This window comes from Trichomycterus rosablanca, chromosome 5, assembly GCF_030014385.1.
Source record: "Trichomycterus rosablanca isolate fTriRos1 chromosome 5, fTriRos1.hap1, whole genome shotgun sequence".
In the NCBI taxonomy this organism is placed as follows: Eukaryota; Metazoa; Chordata; class Actinopteri; order Siluriformes; family Trichomycteridae; genus Trichomycterus; species Trichomycterus rosablanca.
In genome coordinates this window covers 9250059-9265323 of record NC_085992.1, presented here as the reverse complement: position 1 = coordinate 9265323, position 15265 = coordinate 9250059, and the positions used below count along the sequence as shown (strand labels likewise).

Below are 15265 nucleotides of genomic sequence, written 5' to 3'. Positions count from 1 at the left end.
GGATTCCATGTATTCTGTTACTTCCCTCTGACACAGCCAATATGACCAATTGTGCCTGTGTGGGTAGTAGCACAGCAGAGATTTGAACTTGAGAGCTGGAGGTTTCAGAACTTTTTCCAATTTACTGTTACTAGGTGTAACATGGTGTGTTACTTGTTTGGAAATGATTGATGAATGATGAAGTATTGGGCCAAATATCTGTTTGAAATGCTTAAGTAATATATGCTTAGCAGGACTTGTCAGTTGTCAATTACTAAGTAGTCATTTGTCAAGTGTGCCTTTGTTGCCTAAGGTAAACACTAAGCTGAAGTATCATGATTTAGGTTCTGCTCTCCAGCCAGCTTTTAGAGAACAAATATTTAACATTTTGAAATTGGAACTAAAAGCCTCAGTTTTTAGCTTTGATGTAGCTTTATTTATTTGACTTTTTAAATCTTGCCTTTTAAAGTACCTTGAATTGATTGCACAAGAACCTGCCTTGTTAACCAGTAACATTAACATTGTACTAGCAGTGATAATAATAATAGTAATAATAATAATTTGTAAATGATCAGCTTTTGTTTGCTCTATCTATAGGACAATCGGTTTAAAATTTTCCCTAATGGAACTCTAAGGATAAACAGTGTGGAGGTGTATGATGGAGTGACCTATAACTGCATGTGCAGGACAGTAGGAGGTCTTCTGACTGGACAAGCCAAAGTCAATGTACTTGGTAAGATATTTTCTGCATGTGTGTGTGTGTTACTTGCCACTTGTCTTTCTACATACCACTACAGTTTATTCAGTGCAGAAGTGTGATAACAGCACAGGGTACAAATGTGTTTTGATAAAGCCATTACACACAGTTTATCACACGTCCTCAACACCTGCTTAGATGCAGGTGTTTAGATCTCTATCTAATGTTGCTGTGCTACCGGTTTGCATGATTTTGCAGTTGAACACACTACAAATGATTAATGCAGTCATAGCCTAATATTTGTGGTTGTACATGTACAGTATGTGTACTGATAATCTGATTGTGTGTTTTAGAGAAGCTGAAGTTCACTCCTCCTCCCCGTTCCTCTCAGTGTCTGCAGAGGAATAGTGAAGGCAGCATTCAGTGCTCTGCTACAGGTCGAGAGACTCCTACTATACACTGGGCCAGGGCAGGTGAGACAGCACCGAAAACTGAATATGAAAAATATATTCCAAAACGAAAGTGCTGTGCATTTGTGTTTATTTTGTCTTTTTGTATCAGATTTAAGATCTGATGCTGGGGCTGCAGCACAGTCATAAAAATGTTATGTTATATACAGCACAGATATTCAAATCAGGTGTAATCAGTGATTAAAAACTCTATGACCAAAATTTAGGTTTTAAGGATGGATTCTAGGTTTTAAGACAACAGATGTAAAAAGAATAAAGCACACTTGGATATATAGCTTTAGGAAAATATGAAATGATGGGTTAATTGTTTTTTTTTAATAACAACATGCACTGAAGGACTTGATTCAACTTCTATCATAATAACTGGTACAGAATTTTCTGAATTTTTAAAGAACAACATGTAATAATTTAATATATAGTGCCTAAAAGTAATAATTATCTGGAAGAAGAAAATGAAAAAAATGAAAAATACTGATTAAAAAAAGGAATTTCTTCAAGGGAGACTTAAAAAAGGACATTGGTGTACAGTCACATAGAGATTGGTGCAAGAAGTTCCAGAGCTTAGGGCCATAGCACTGAAAGATCTGCCTCCCACTGAGGAGAACCTAGTTTGAGGAACAGTGAAAAACCTGCCATCATAGGAGCTAAGTCTGTGAGGAGGTATGTAGGGATGCAGGATCTCCATTAATTATTCCAGGACCAAACCTTAAATGTAATATAAGATATATTTTGTATATTTTTCAGCCATTGTAAATTTTAGGGGGTTGTGAGTGTGTGTTTGTGTGTGTATTCTTCATTAATTAGAACTTCAGAACCTGCACACATGACATTAGTGCAAGCAGTACTAGTTAATCTGATGTAAAAGATTTAAGGAGAAGCAATTAATTTTTTTACGGGCACATTTTTAACCCAGCTCGTGAACAATTAAAACCTGTGTATAAGAACTGGGCTACATCAGTGAAATAAAATCTGTGCAAAGAATTTTAAGACTCATTTCTCTTTGTCTCGCTCTTTGTTTCAGATGGAAGTTCTCTCCCCTCTCATGTAAAACAGAAAAACGGCACTTTGCACTTTGGAGAGGTGATGCAGAGTGATGCTGGAAACTACACCTGTGTAGCCAGCAACAGCCTGCAGGGAGAAATCAGAGCCTACGTTTTTCTCACTGTAGGAGGTCTGTTCATTTTAGTTGTCTTGATATGTATGTGTATGTGTGTATATAAAAATAATAAGTTATTAATAACAATTAGAATATTAAACAAAACAAAGTAGCATTAACAGAAGATTTAAGAGTAGTGCACTGGTAATTATTTTGCCATTTGTAGCCTGTTTTCTTCAAACGTCTGTGACGTCTGAGCTCAGATTTTTGGCTAGATTCAGCTTCTAAAAAGCTGGTTCTAGACAGACTTTTGGCTGGATATTATTGCAAAAGAAGGACAAAAGTACTGATCATACATAAATGTATGTAAGTTTTTTTGGTTTTCTTTTGTTTTTGATCATAGACAGTAGGGGTCTTTATTGCACACAGCCAGTTGCCTGTGCTTGCTCGAACTCAAACTGCTGCGCCACATGAACATGAACTGCTGCGCTGCGCCACATTTGATCCACCTCATTATCCGCAATGTGTGTGGCTAAAACGTTTAGTAATTAAATCATAATAATCCCAATTATTATTAGAATAAAGTTGCACTAAGGAACAAAAGGCTACACTGTATCATTAGTTCAGCTTAACAAAATACTTTGCCTTTTTATATTGTGTCTGAATGACTTAACAACTAGATGCAGTTTGCAGAAAGTTTTCAAGATTGTATTTATGTATTTATGTAAGTGAGCTTAACAATACAGAAACTCATTTTGAGGATCAAACTTGTCCTGGCTACATTCGGGGTATGTGAATAATTGGGTACAATTGATTTTAACTGAACAAATGTAAAAATGTTTCAACATGACAGTAACACACTGGTTTGCTTTATAAAATATAATCATTGATAAATTGATTACTAGTGCACATATTCTCTGTGGTTCTGTTTTATGGCTTACATTAATTCAACTCTGCCTTCATTTCACAGACTATACAGAGTTTATACTGAAACCAGAGCAAACCACAGTGTACCAGGGAAACACTGCCATTCTACACTGCCAGGCTACAGGACACCCAGAACCTTACATCCAGTGGATGGTCAAGAATAAAGTGCTCTCCATCAACTCGGCCAGGTTGGACCTTTTTCTTGTCCCTCTTTTCTTTTTTAATGCATTTCTGCTAAATTTCCAGATTTCCCAATTACCTGATTGCATTTCACTTCTTCTACTGCTGCTGACCTCCACTCCTGACCGGGAGAGTCGTCTTTTCACCTGCATGGGTCGGGTTCATACGGAGATCCATATCACACACGGAGAGTCATGCACCAATCTCTATTATCCCCCATCCCAGCAGGGGTCATTATTGTCATGAGCAATCCCTTTTAGCACTACCTCTCTCAGGCGAGCCAAATATTATCTGTATAGTCTGCGATGACTGTCTTGTTATTTTTAAAGCCCCAAACATAAAGTTATCTTTTCTCTGACACTTTGAATGTCTAGGCTGTTTTGGCCACCCTGACAGACCCGGACTGGCTATTAGCACAGCTGAGATTTGAACCCCAGATTCAGAGAGCTCAGTAAAAGCAGGCTAAGCACACTTTAACAACAATTACAGGCTGACACCCACCTTCTTTATTTGATCTTGTTTATGCCAGCATAGCTTAATTAGAATTTTTATTTTCTTATCACTTTATAGAACATTCTCTCAGAATAGCTTCAGAGAGATCCAGGTTATTAACCCTAATGACTAAGCCATGGGTTTTAAGAGCAACTATTTAAGGGTTATGAGGAAACAAACATGAGGGCCAAGACTCACAAAGGACCCTCCTGCCGTGGCTGGCCTAGATGATATCTGGATAAAATAAATTAGGATAAAACAAATACGAAATGAAATAAATGCAATAATACTAAATAATTATAATACCAAGATAATTTATGCATTATGTGCAATTCAAGAATTCATTCTGTAAATAAAAGCTAGTGCTGAGTTTTCAGGCATTATGACCAATGCGGACACAGTCATTGCAAGCCCGCAGCATCACAACAACCAACAAAGGACGATCAGTAAGGGTCACACTGAGCATGTCATCATTTTTTTTTTTATATATAGTTTTTGCATTTCATTTAGGAATTCAGCTTTTCTGAAACTGACTGAAAAAGCTACTCAGCCAAAGCATGTAACTGTGTGTTTGTGTATGTGGGGTGTGGGGGGTTTGTTGGTGGCTAGGCATCACCAGCTTACTGTAAATTCCTTTAACAAACTGAGTTATTGATCTTCTCATTCTCAGATTTCAAAAGATGCCCAACGGTTCTCTTGTCATTAAAGATGTCTCTACTGATGACACAGGAAGGTACACGTGTATCGCCGGCAACAGCTGCAGCATCAAAGATCATGTGGCACAACTCTTTGTCGTTGGTAAGATTAAGTTTTAAGTATTACATGTCAAAATGACACAGTATAAAAATAGATCTTATTACAGTCAGATTCTTTGCTCAACTTTTTGAGTGTAGTGTTAATGTATCCCTATAGCACATGGTGTACATAAGGGAGCTCTGGATTTTCTCCCCACTCGTTTCATCCACACTTGACAAAAGCATTAAACAAAGGCAGCATGTTTCTTTTACCAGACCCTCTTTTTGCTGGTTAGTATCCAGCTATGGTCTGCAACACACATTACGTGACTTAAACTTAGTCGGTATTAATTCTGGAAATAAAATGCGGGACATTTGACCTTCTAACTTACTAACTGGCTATTTGGTGCTTATTATTGGTCACAAGACATCAATCCAACAAACTTTTCTAATAACATTAAAGTCAAAATGTATTTGCACTAAACACAATGTTCTATTTCTAGTTTGTTCCACTAATGAACACACATGATTAAACTCATCTGTGCTGATAAATAAGTGTAATTTGAATGTCGTATTCGGATTTGTAAAACTAAAAAGTGCAAGGTCAGGATCAGTGAAACTCTGTGTGGATACTGTTAATTTTTCATGAATAATATATACACCTAATCCTGTATCCACCTAATGTACACACCTAATCCAGCTCAGCATCACGGTAGGTCTGCTGCCCTGAGAACCTAGAAAAAACTCTTACAAATAGTGACTAAGGCAAGGATCAAACCCTGATCCTTGGATATTCCAAATTGCTTTTAGGTATAAGTAAGCAAACCCTAAATTAAACAGAGTATACACATCTGAGTCTTAGTAACTCAAGCCAAGTTTATTCTGAAATCATAAAGAAGTCACAAGACCTAACAACTGAAGCTTAATTTGGACTTACAGTAGGTTCAAGTCCAAGACTCTCAAACTAGATGACTGACCTCGGTGTAGCATTTCCTCTGTCAGAAAGAATATTGATACAGAAACACTTTGTAGTTAAACATTAAAGACTTTTTTGCTCACGCTTCAGAGAAGCCAAGAAGCACTCCCAGTGAAGATGAAGGGAAAACGCCGTACAAGATGATCCAGACCATCGGTCTTTCCGTGGGAGCGGCTGTTGCTTACATTATCGCTGTGCTGGGCCTTATGTTTTACTGTAAGAAAAGACGCAATGCCAAGAGACTGCAGAAAGGACAGGATGGGGAGGAGCCGGAGATGGAATGTCTTAATGGTAAGTGTTCGGTTTGAACTTAAATTCCCCATTTAAACAATATTTCACTTGCATTTTTGCATTGCAGCATCTTATTTAGTTTGATGCAGACATTTGCACCATATGGCAAAATATCCATTTGGATATGCCATGCTTCAGTGTCAGTGCATGTACATGTAGATCATTATTTTTGAAAGTCTGCACAAACGTATCTCAGACCACCTACTGATGTTTTAAAAATCCTATACACAATGGTCTTTTTACCATGATGAGATTGTATTTGGTTGAAATTTGGGACACATGCTCAGTTTTAAAAATGGAAAGCTTGTTGACCCAGTTTTCCTAAAAACCCATTTCCATAAAAGTTAGGACATTTTGTTAATTATTTTAAATCTCTGTTTAACTGACAAATAGTTTGATAGTTTGATGCCTGCAACACACTCAAATCACGTTAGAACAGATGCTAATTGTTGCAGTTTTGCAGGTGATATTTTGCCCATTTCTGCTTTTATACAAGACTTTAGCTGCTCAACAAGCTTTGGTTGCTGTTGTTTGAGTATCTTCTGTGATAATGCAATATACATTTTCATCAGGAGACAGATCTGGACTGCAGGCAGGCCAGTCAAGCACATGCCCTCTGTGTCTATGAAGCCATGCTGTTGTAGCACGTGCAGAATAAGGCCTGGCATTGTTTTGTTGAAATAACCGAAAACTATTCAGGAAAAGCTGTCACCTTAATGGCAATATACGTCTCTCTTTAATCCTGAAATACACTTCCACGTCAATGGTACCTTCACCCATATGCAAGTCCCTCATGCCTTTGTGTGATGCTTCCCTATTTCATGACAGATGTTGGCTTTTGCACCTTTTACTGATAGTCCCTAGACGATTTCTGCTGTAACGTGCAGCGCTGTTGATTCATTGGCACATTGCATTTCTCTCACTGGTTGATGTGGGTGCTACTTAGAAATGCTGCCATCAGGTGGTTATGAATGGCAGCACATGCTAAAAAAATCACGCGTTTTAATTACCTAGTGATAATTGTTTTGTTTTGACAGGAAACTGGCAAATCTCGCTCAAGATTAAGAACGTTTGGCAGCTTCATTGTACTCAGGATATTATTCGAAGGTTTTGCCTACAATATAGTTATATTTATTTGTTTTCTCTGAATTGATATTACTAATCCATGCATAATAGGTAAGCTGCTGTCTTTGATTGGCAGCTGAGTCATCACATTAAGCTATGAGCAGATTCTGAAGGACATGTAAAAAGCCTGGGATTAAAGAAATATAGTGAGAGAACAAAACCCTTCAAACTGACACATCAGTGTTGTTGTAACAGCGCACAGTTTTTGTTTACACTCTCAGAAACTGCAGTACTAAAATGTACCTTTTATGCTGCTGGGATGGTACCTTAAGGGATACATATTTTGTACTATTGCTTTGTGTATATTTTGTACCGTTGTACTTGCTAAAAACGGTTTTTCTTTTTATTAGTGAGCTGGACTGCAACAGTGGACTAAAGCCAGTCTTGCTGCACACATGAATTAATGTATAAAAATAATATGACCTAAATAGTAAAGTGGGGGCTGTATCTTACTGTGTCACAGGTGAAAACTGGCCACAGATTGTGAACCACTTGTGTAAAAAAAATTCTAATTCTAAATCTTATTCTTTAGGGGGTACTGTGCAGCAAAATGGTCAGACTACAGCTGAAATCCAGGAAGAAGTGGCTCTTACTAATCTAGAGACCATAGCCACTACTGAGAAACGTCACAGCAACACAGACAAGTTTCACTTTCCCAGAGCAGATTTACACCCCATCACTACACTGGGTAATGTATCCTGACAGCACAGCTTTACTCACACTACAGTAATCACTTTCAATGAACATCAATAAACAGATACCTGAAGGACCTTCCGTCTTCATGTGCAACACTGTGTGTGTGTGTGCAGGTAAAGGACAGTTTGGAGAGGTGTTCTTGGCCAAAGCACACAAGATAGAGGATGGTGAGGAGCAAACTGTGGTTTTGGTGAAGAGTCTACAGTGCAGGGACGAGCTCTCACAGGCCGAGTTCAGACGACAGGCTGAGATGTTCGGCAAGCTGAATCACATCAACATAGTGCGCCTGCTCGGTCTCTGCAGAGACACAGAACCACACTACATGGTCCTGGAATATGTAGATCTGGTATGAAAAGCATTCCATCCTCATATTATATCCATGCTCAGTGATTGACAGAATTAAGTTATTACTGACTTTTTAAATACTGTGTTTTGTAATGTTGGCATTGGTATCAATGTGTAAGTCATGTGATGCTGGTACGGATAATGATATAAAATTATATGTTAATATTACTTCAATGTAGATAATAACTGATATTAAACCTTATGTTTGTAAATGTATTCTGCATTAACTATATTAGAATAGAACCCCTTTATTTGTCATATACATATACACATGAACAGTACAATGAAATGCTTTTTCTGCATATCTCAGCTTGGAAGCTGGGGTCAGAGTGCAGGGTCAGTCATTGTACGCCTCCCCTGGAGCAGACACAGTTAGGGGCAATGCTCAAGGGCAGCATGTTTGATTTTTATACATATCTCTTTTTAGGGTGATCTTAAACAGTTCTTGAGAATTTCAAGCAAAGATGACAAACGTAAAGCACAACCTCTCAGTACCAAAACAAAAGTAAGTATACTGTTTGTATGACTTAATGTAAGCATTAATCAGATAATGATATAAATAGTACAATAACAGAGTTTACTTGGCTGTCTTTTTCTATATAGGTATCCATTTGTGCCCAAGTGGCCGCAGGGATGGAGCACATGTCCAATCAGCGGTTTGTACATAAGGACCTGGCAGTGCGAAATTGTCTGATTAGTGGAGACAGACACATCAAAATCTCTGCATTAGGTCTGAGCAAGGACGTCTACAACAGGTATTACAGCACACGGCAGTTGCTTGCTCAGTGCTTAACCTTTTTCTATCTTACAGCCAGCCCTGTTGACCTGGAGCGATATTATTATATATGATACGCAATGAAAACGTTGTAATAAATTTAAGATAAGCAATGGTCTCAGGACTTTGCCACCACTATATGTAGCATGTGTATAATAATCATAGTTGCAGTGCTGATGCTGTATTATTTCCATCTTTCTCTCTATCAGTGAGTACTGCCACTATAGACAGATGTGGATGCCGCTGCGCTGGATGCCTGCAGAGTTTGTCTTTGATGATGACTTTTCCACCAAATCAGATGTGTGGGCTTTCGGTGTGCTAATGTGGGAGGTGTTTAGCCATGGTGAGCTGCCGTACTCCACACTTAGCCATGAAGAGGTACTCGAAGGTAAGAGTACACACTTTATTATCCAAACATTGCCTATTTTGTAACAACTGTGCATATCACATTAATGGATTAATTAAATGCTGGACTAATAGTAGTTGCTCTTAGTACAAGAGTTAAATGCAACAGATTATCTGTTGGATAGGATAAAGACTGGGTGACTTTGATACAGGTCAAATTATTATGGCCAAACAACTGGGTTAAAGTATCTTTAAAACGGCATGCTTAGCCAAGGTATGTAGATACCAACAGTGATACAAAAAAACAAGCCACAAACCACTGCCACTGACAGGTTGTTGGGTGGCCAAGACGCATTGATGCCAAAGGACAGTAAACCTGTGGCAATTGGTACCGACCAACAGAGGAGCTACTGTGGTTCAAATTGCAGCTTATATTAATACTGCTGATGAGGTGAATGTGTCACAACACACTCCATTGAACCCTTCTGTGTATGGGGCTGCGTAGTTGCAGACCAAAGTGTCCATGCTTATTTCTATCCACTGTCAGAAGCAACTACAATGGGCATAAAGGCATCACAACTGGACATCAAATCAACAGACATCAACAGTCCAGTCATTTTTGGATCACTGTTGGTAGATACTTTTTGGAGATCGTTTGGCAGTAATAATTTGACCTGTATCAAAGTCACCAGGTCTTTATGCCCATCAACTGGTCCAACGAACCTGTTAATAATGTCCTAGTACCAGATAAATGTGACTCCTTCATATGTCTTGTAGAATCCTTGTCTCAGTGGGTCAGAGCTGTTTTGGCATCATATTAAAGTGGACTCCAATTGTCCAATTAACTCAGAATTTTTTTCTTTAACAGGTCTTCAAGCGGGAACACTGAAGCTTTCTGCTCCTGAGAGCTGGCCTTCTGAAGTCTACAAACTAATGAGTCACTGCTGGGCTCCCAGTCCCAAAGAGCGGCCATCTTTCAGCGAGCTGGTTCTAGCTCTGGAGGACATTCCATTGGACAGCAATGTGTGAAGTCTAGGTTTGCTCTGCTGTGCTACAATCACAGACCTACAAACTCGCTCAGACTGGGTCCCCACATTTCAGGGAGCAAGAGTGCATGAGTGATAAACAAAGAATTGTTAATTGCGCTATCAGTGCTATTTGTCAGTATAAGAGTGTGTGTGTGTGTGTGTGTGTGTGTGTGTGTGTGTGTGTGTGTGTGATGTGTGGACCCCCTGAGTTTCTTTTGCCTTAACCATGGCATGAAAGGACACTCTGTAACCTCTTCAGTGACCTGTTTACTTTTTTAATATTTGGCCATGCCTGTTTTTTTTACCTGAGATCTTCCTTGATTAAATCTCTGGAGCACCAGGTGGTCTCTGAGCTACCTTTTCTAGGGGTACGACCTTTAAACTTGACTTTTCATGTCTGCCGCGGAGGACAATCCAAACCAATTAGGAGCAAACTGGCTCCTGGAAATGCTGGACTTAATGACATTTTAACACTCAGTCCAAGGACTTGAAGTTGTTGTGCATTTAATTGTGTGTTTAAATGTGTGAATCTGTTAGTGGTGTCAAATGTGGATCAGCTCTAGATTAAACAGAGCCATGTTTGCCATGAAGGGTGGGAAACTGTTACATGTTTTTTTGATGAGCCAGACTTGATCTTGTAAGGAGATTAATCTATGGGGAAATAAGCTTATTAATTACCTCCATAATATCCAGTGACATTATTTCGTGTCGCCAAATATTTTAGTTTGACAACAAAATTTAGCAGCATGGCTGGTATAGCGAGTTGAAACATGCACAAAAACATGGTCATGAGGATATACGTACGTTTGAGCCTTGCCTTCAGTTACTGTCTGTAAGGAAACTGGCATGTCCTCCCTGTGTCTGTATAGAGTGCCTCTTGGTATTGTGCTTTTTTTTTTGCTTCCAAAACATGCAGATGCTAGATTGGCTGCTCTAAGTTGCCTCCAGAAAGGAAAGAATGAATGCTTAAGCCACACTGAGATTGATTATCACCCCATCCCAAGTTTTTCTAGGTGACACCACACCATCCACAAGCCTGACTTTAACCTGAGTTAAAAACAGCCAATGAACTATGAACTGTTTATTTTTGTTTTTACTTGACCAGAGTTTAATTTAAGGTGAACTTTTATACCAGGATGGCACCAAACACATCAAGACACTTTAAGTAAGCTGTGCCACCTTAGTTCTAACAAACTGTAAGTTAACTGCCATGTTTGTTTATTGGTTTACACTTTAATCATTTTTAATTATTTTTTTTCTCTCACAACCTCTGCCGTATGCACCTCACTTACTTTGATCAAAGAGCTTGCAGGCTACCGCTGACATGTGAACCACTGACAGCTTCTTTCATTGGTCATTAGTGGATTTTCACAAAGCACTTTTCTCCCAGTTTTCCCCCACCACTCATGCCATCACCTTGACCAGACAGCAGCATGTTGGTGACTCCCAATCCAGCCCTTTAGCTGATTATGTCTAAAGAGAGCCCAATGCTGGTGACATAATGAGACTCAAAATGGGCTCACCTGGCATATTAGACTGCTGCTACCTGAGTGCACACTACCGGTTTCTTCAGGGGTTTATTCTTGTTACAAGGTCATGTCTGGCTATAAAAGACATCTGGCTCCAAACTCTAAACATCAGTATTCAACAAAATGAAAGAAATACAAAAAACAGTATAAACAGATACTGTGATAATGCAGAATTTACTCAAGTTAACAAATACATGCAGTTAATAATGTATGTAGAAGTTGAGTGCAAGGTAAGTGAGAGATGTTACAATTGTACTTACTATTTTCTTTCAGATTTACCTTTTTTATCTTGGTGCTCACATTGGACCGTAATATTTAGACAAAGAGAACAGAACTCACAATACATTTTATTGCCTACACACCTGAAGCCATTAACATTAATGTATACAAAAATTCTGCATAGCCACGTTAAGAATTTCCTCACTGTTAGATTGCTTTTCACTGTTCTGTTATTTAAAACGGACACAATGCACTAACTTCACTTAAATCCTGTTCTATGTAGTAGGTTTTTTTTTTTTTTATCTGGAAGGATGTCTGTGAGCCTTTGTCTGTGGTAAAGGTTTTATATTCATTATTTTTAATAGAAAGGTACGTGAGATCTTTTTATACGATTATGTACTCAATCAATCTGTCTCATTTTGCTGTTTGTTTAATGGTGTTTGTTGAACACAGGCAGCTGGGAGTTTCGGTGGTCTCCATTAGTTCTACAGACCACAAGTGCCTAGGACATGAAGGATTATTTACAATCTTTTATATATATTCTGTATATTGTTTTTTATGAGCTTTTTAATCTTTTATGTGTTATGTTTGTTTTTAAGAACAAATACATGGTCTACGTTTTTTTTTATTATATTAAGCACTCACATGTAAAATGCATTTTCTTAGTTACTTAAGCTAAGGTCAAAGTAATCACAATGTATGCTGCTTTCATTAAACGTTCACTTTTGTAACAACAAAAACAATCATAATATAGTGTCTGCTTGAAGTTTGGCAAGTTATCCCTGTGTCACCGTGTTCCCTGTGAGTGAGTTTAAGATTCAGGAGGTTTTATTGTAATTTCAATTATTAATGTACATATTGAAACGAAATAACGTTCCTCCAGGATAGTCCAACACAGAACACAGGTTTAATCCGTTGTGGTTCACCAGTGCTCACTCCTATGAACCAAGCATGTAGATCCTGGGATCAAGGTTCATGTCAACCTTTGGTGTAATGTCGTAATGATGTCAGTAGATGGTGCTATCGGTTTAACTTTTCCTCCATTGGTAATCATTTAGGTACTGAGTTTCTGATTAATCGTTTTTACACACGTGATTTACTGAACAATGCTAACAATTATTATTTTAAATCTAATATTTTTTAAAGACATAGTTAAAGACATTATACACCAATCAGCCATAACATTAAAACCACCTCCTGGTTTCTACACTCACTGTCCATTTTATCAGCTCCACTTACCATATAGAAGCACTTTGTAGCTCTACAATTACTGACTGTAGTCCATCTATTTCTCTACATGCCTTTTTAGCCTGCTTTCACCCTGTTCTTCAATGGTCAGGACCCCGACAGGGCCACTACAGGGCAGGTATTATTTGGGTGTTGGATCATTCTCAGCACTGAAGGGACAATGACATGGTGGTGGTGTGTTAGTGTGTGTTGTGCTGGTATGAGTGGATCAGACACAGCAGCGCTGCTGGAGTTTTATTAATACCGTGTCTATTTACTGTCCACTCTGTTAGACACTCCTACCTAGTTGGTTCACTTTGTAGATGTAAAGTCAGAGATGATCGCTCATCTATTGCTGCTGTTTGAATCGGTCATCTTTTAGACCTTCATCAGTGGTCACAGGACACTGCCTACGGGGCGCTGTTGGCTGGATATTTTTGGTTGGTGGACTATTCTCAGTCCAGCAGTGACAGTGAGGTGTTTAAAAACTCTTATCCACTCATACCAGCACAACACACACTAACACACCACCACCATGTCAGTGTCACTGCAGTGCTGAGAATGATCCACCACCTAAATAATACCTGCTCTGTGGTGGTCCTGTAGGGGTCCTGGTTGTTAAAGAACAGGGTGAAAGCAGGCTAAAAAAAAAGTATGTAGAGAAACAGATGGACTACAGTCAGTAATTGTAGAACTTCAAAGTGCTTCTGTATGGTAAGTGGAGCTGATAAAATTGACAGTGAGTGTAGAAACAAGGAGGTAGTCAAAATGTTATGCCTGACCGGTGTATACCATAACTACTCCCATTAATCACAGCTGGTTTACATACAGAGGACTTACAGTGTACAGGACAGGTTGGTGTCTGCTTATTATTGCTCACTTTGTGGAGTAAATTTGAGGTCTTCATGTGCAGCCATGGATGTACAACCATGTCCTTTCATGCAGAACTTAAAGGTGTTTCTTTATTTAACGAGTGAATAATGCAACATCACAACAGCTTAGATTAGTTTAATTATTCATTCATCTTCAGTATCCATTTCATTAGGGTTGAGGTGGGTCCAGTGTTGTCCAGAAACCCAGGATGCCGGGCAGGGAATAAACCATGTACAGGATACTACACATCTGTATGGCCATTTCCAGTAGCTAGTCCACTGTTTACATGTTTGTAGGCAGTAGAAAAAAAAACATGAAACTTTAAGAAAATACACACTACATAAAGACAGTGGCTGGCAGTCCAAACCCAGATCAATGTTTGTCACACCTCTGCAGCCTTGTACTACATTTAGTTAAACGTTATCTTTTTACATAACAGCACTCTACTAAAAAAGTACAACTTTACCCCAAAATCCTCCTTTCAGATTAACTCTGTTGTTGCATGTTTGTCACACTAAATGATTTCAGATCATTAAGTAAAAGCTGAGAGATAAATGTCAACAAGTATTAATACACAAAAGTGACATCTAATTTATCTTAATGATGCAAGCCCACCTGCCCCTGTGCTAAGACTAAATTATATCTTTAAGTAAGCATAATATAACAAATAAATATATTGCCCAAGGATTTGTAGTGTTTTCATGATCTGGTTTCCTTTTTAGCACAATAGGGGTGGGGACTGGTTAACAGGAGATGCTAAATGAGCTTCAGAGAGAATATTAGTGTTGCAGTTAGTTAAGTCAATTATTTAAATATTGAATGAATATTTCCCTCTACTTATAGAAACATTATCCTAGCCTAATGCTGCTTTACAGGTTTCCATGGGAACTAGTTGCACTTCTGTTGTAAGCTATTAAAATATATTCAAGCCTTGTGTTTTTGCAGCTACTGTACCATTTCAGATGCAGTAGGTGGTCACTGGCACATGGACAGGTTCTTTCTCAACATGTACAGCTGAACAGATGGGGTGGCAGAGGCCACTGTAAGAAGGACAAAGCATTCTTATTAGCTGGAATTTTAGGGAGAAACTCTGGGCTGCCAATCAGTTACACAATATGGACAGAAGTAGTTTAAGGAAAGCCCTTTTCTGTTCCAGCATTAGTGTCCCTGTGCACAAAGCAAGGTCTATACGGAAATGAAGAAAAGCTTGGTTTAAAGAAACTCCAGTGGCCTGCACCGAGCCCTGATCTCAGCCCCACTG

General features: G+C 38.6%; 1 protein-coding gene across 1 annotated transcript in view; it reads left to right on the top strand.

The window, feature by feature from the left end:
• Nucleotides 1-12636, top strand: part of ptk7b (protein tyrosine kinase 7b) — a 41875-nt gene extending 29239 nt beyond the window's left edge. Inside the window, exons 10-21 of the mRNA XM_062995407.1 lie at nucleotides 577-712; nucleotides 1030-1149; nucleotides 2168-2317; nucleotides 3213-3357; nucleotides 4512-4639; nucleotides 5642-5842; nucleotides 7500-7655; nucleotides 7777-8009; nucleotides 8436-8513; nucleotides 8612-8763; nucleotides 8993-9171; nucleotides 9997-12636. Coding sequence (XP_062851477.1) covers nucleotides 577-712; nucleotides 1030-1149; nucleotides 2168-2317; nucleotides 3213-3357; nucleotides 4512-4639; nucleotides 5642-5842; nucleotides 7500-7655; nucleotides 7777-8009; nucleotides 8436-8513; nucleotides 8612-8763; nucleotides 8993-9171; nucleotides 9997-10157 — 1839 coding nt within the window. The 3' untranslated portion in view covers nucleotides 10158-12636. The remainder of the gene's footprint in view (nucleotides 1-576; nucleotides 713-1029; nucleotides 1150-2167; nucleotides 2318-3212; nucleotides 3358-4511; nucleotides 4640-5641; nucleotides 5843-7499; nucleotides 7656-7776; nucleotides 8010-8435; nucleotides 8514-8611; nucleotides 8764-8992; nucleotides 9172-9996) is intronic.
• The last annotated feature ends 2629 nt before the right edge of the window (nucleotides 12637-15265 follow it).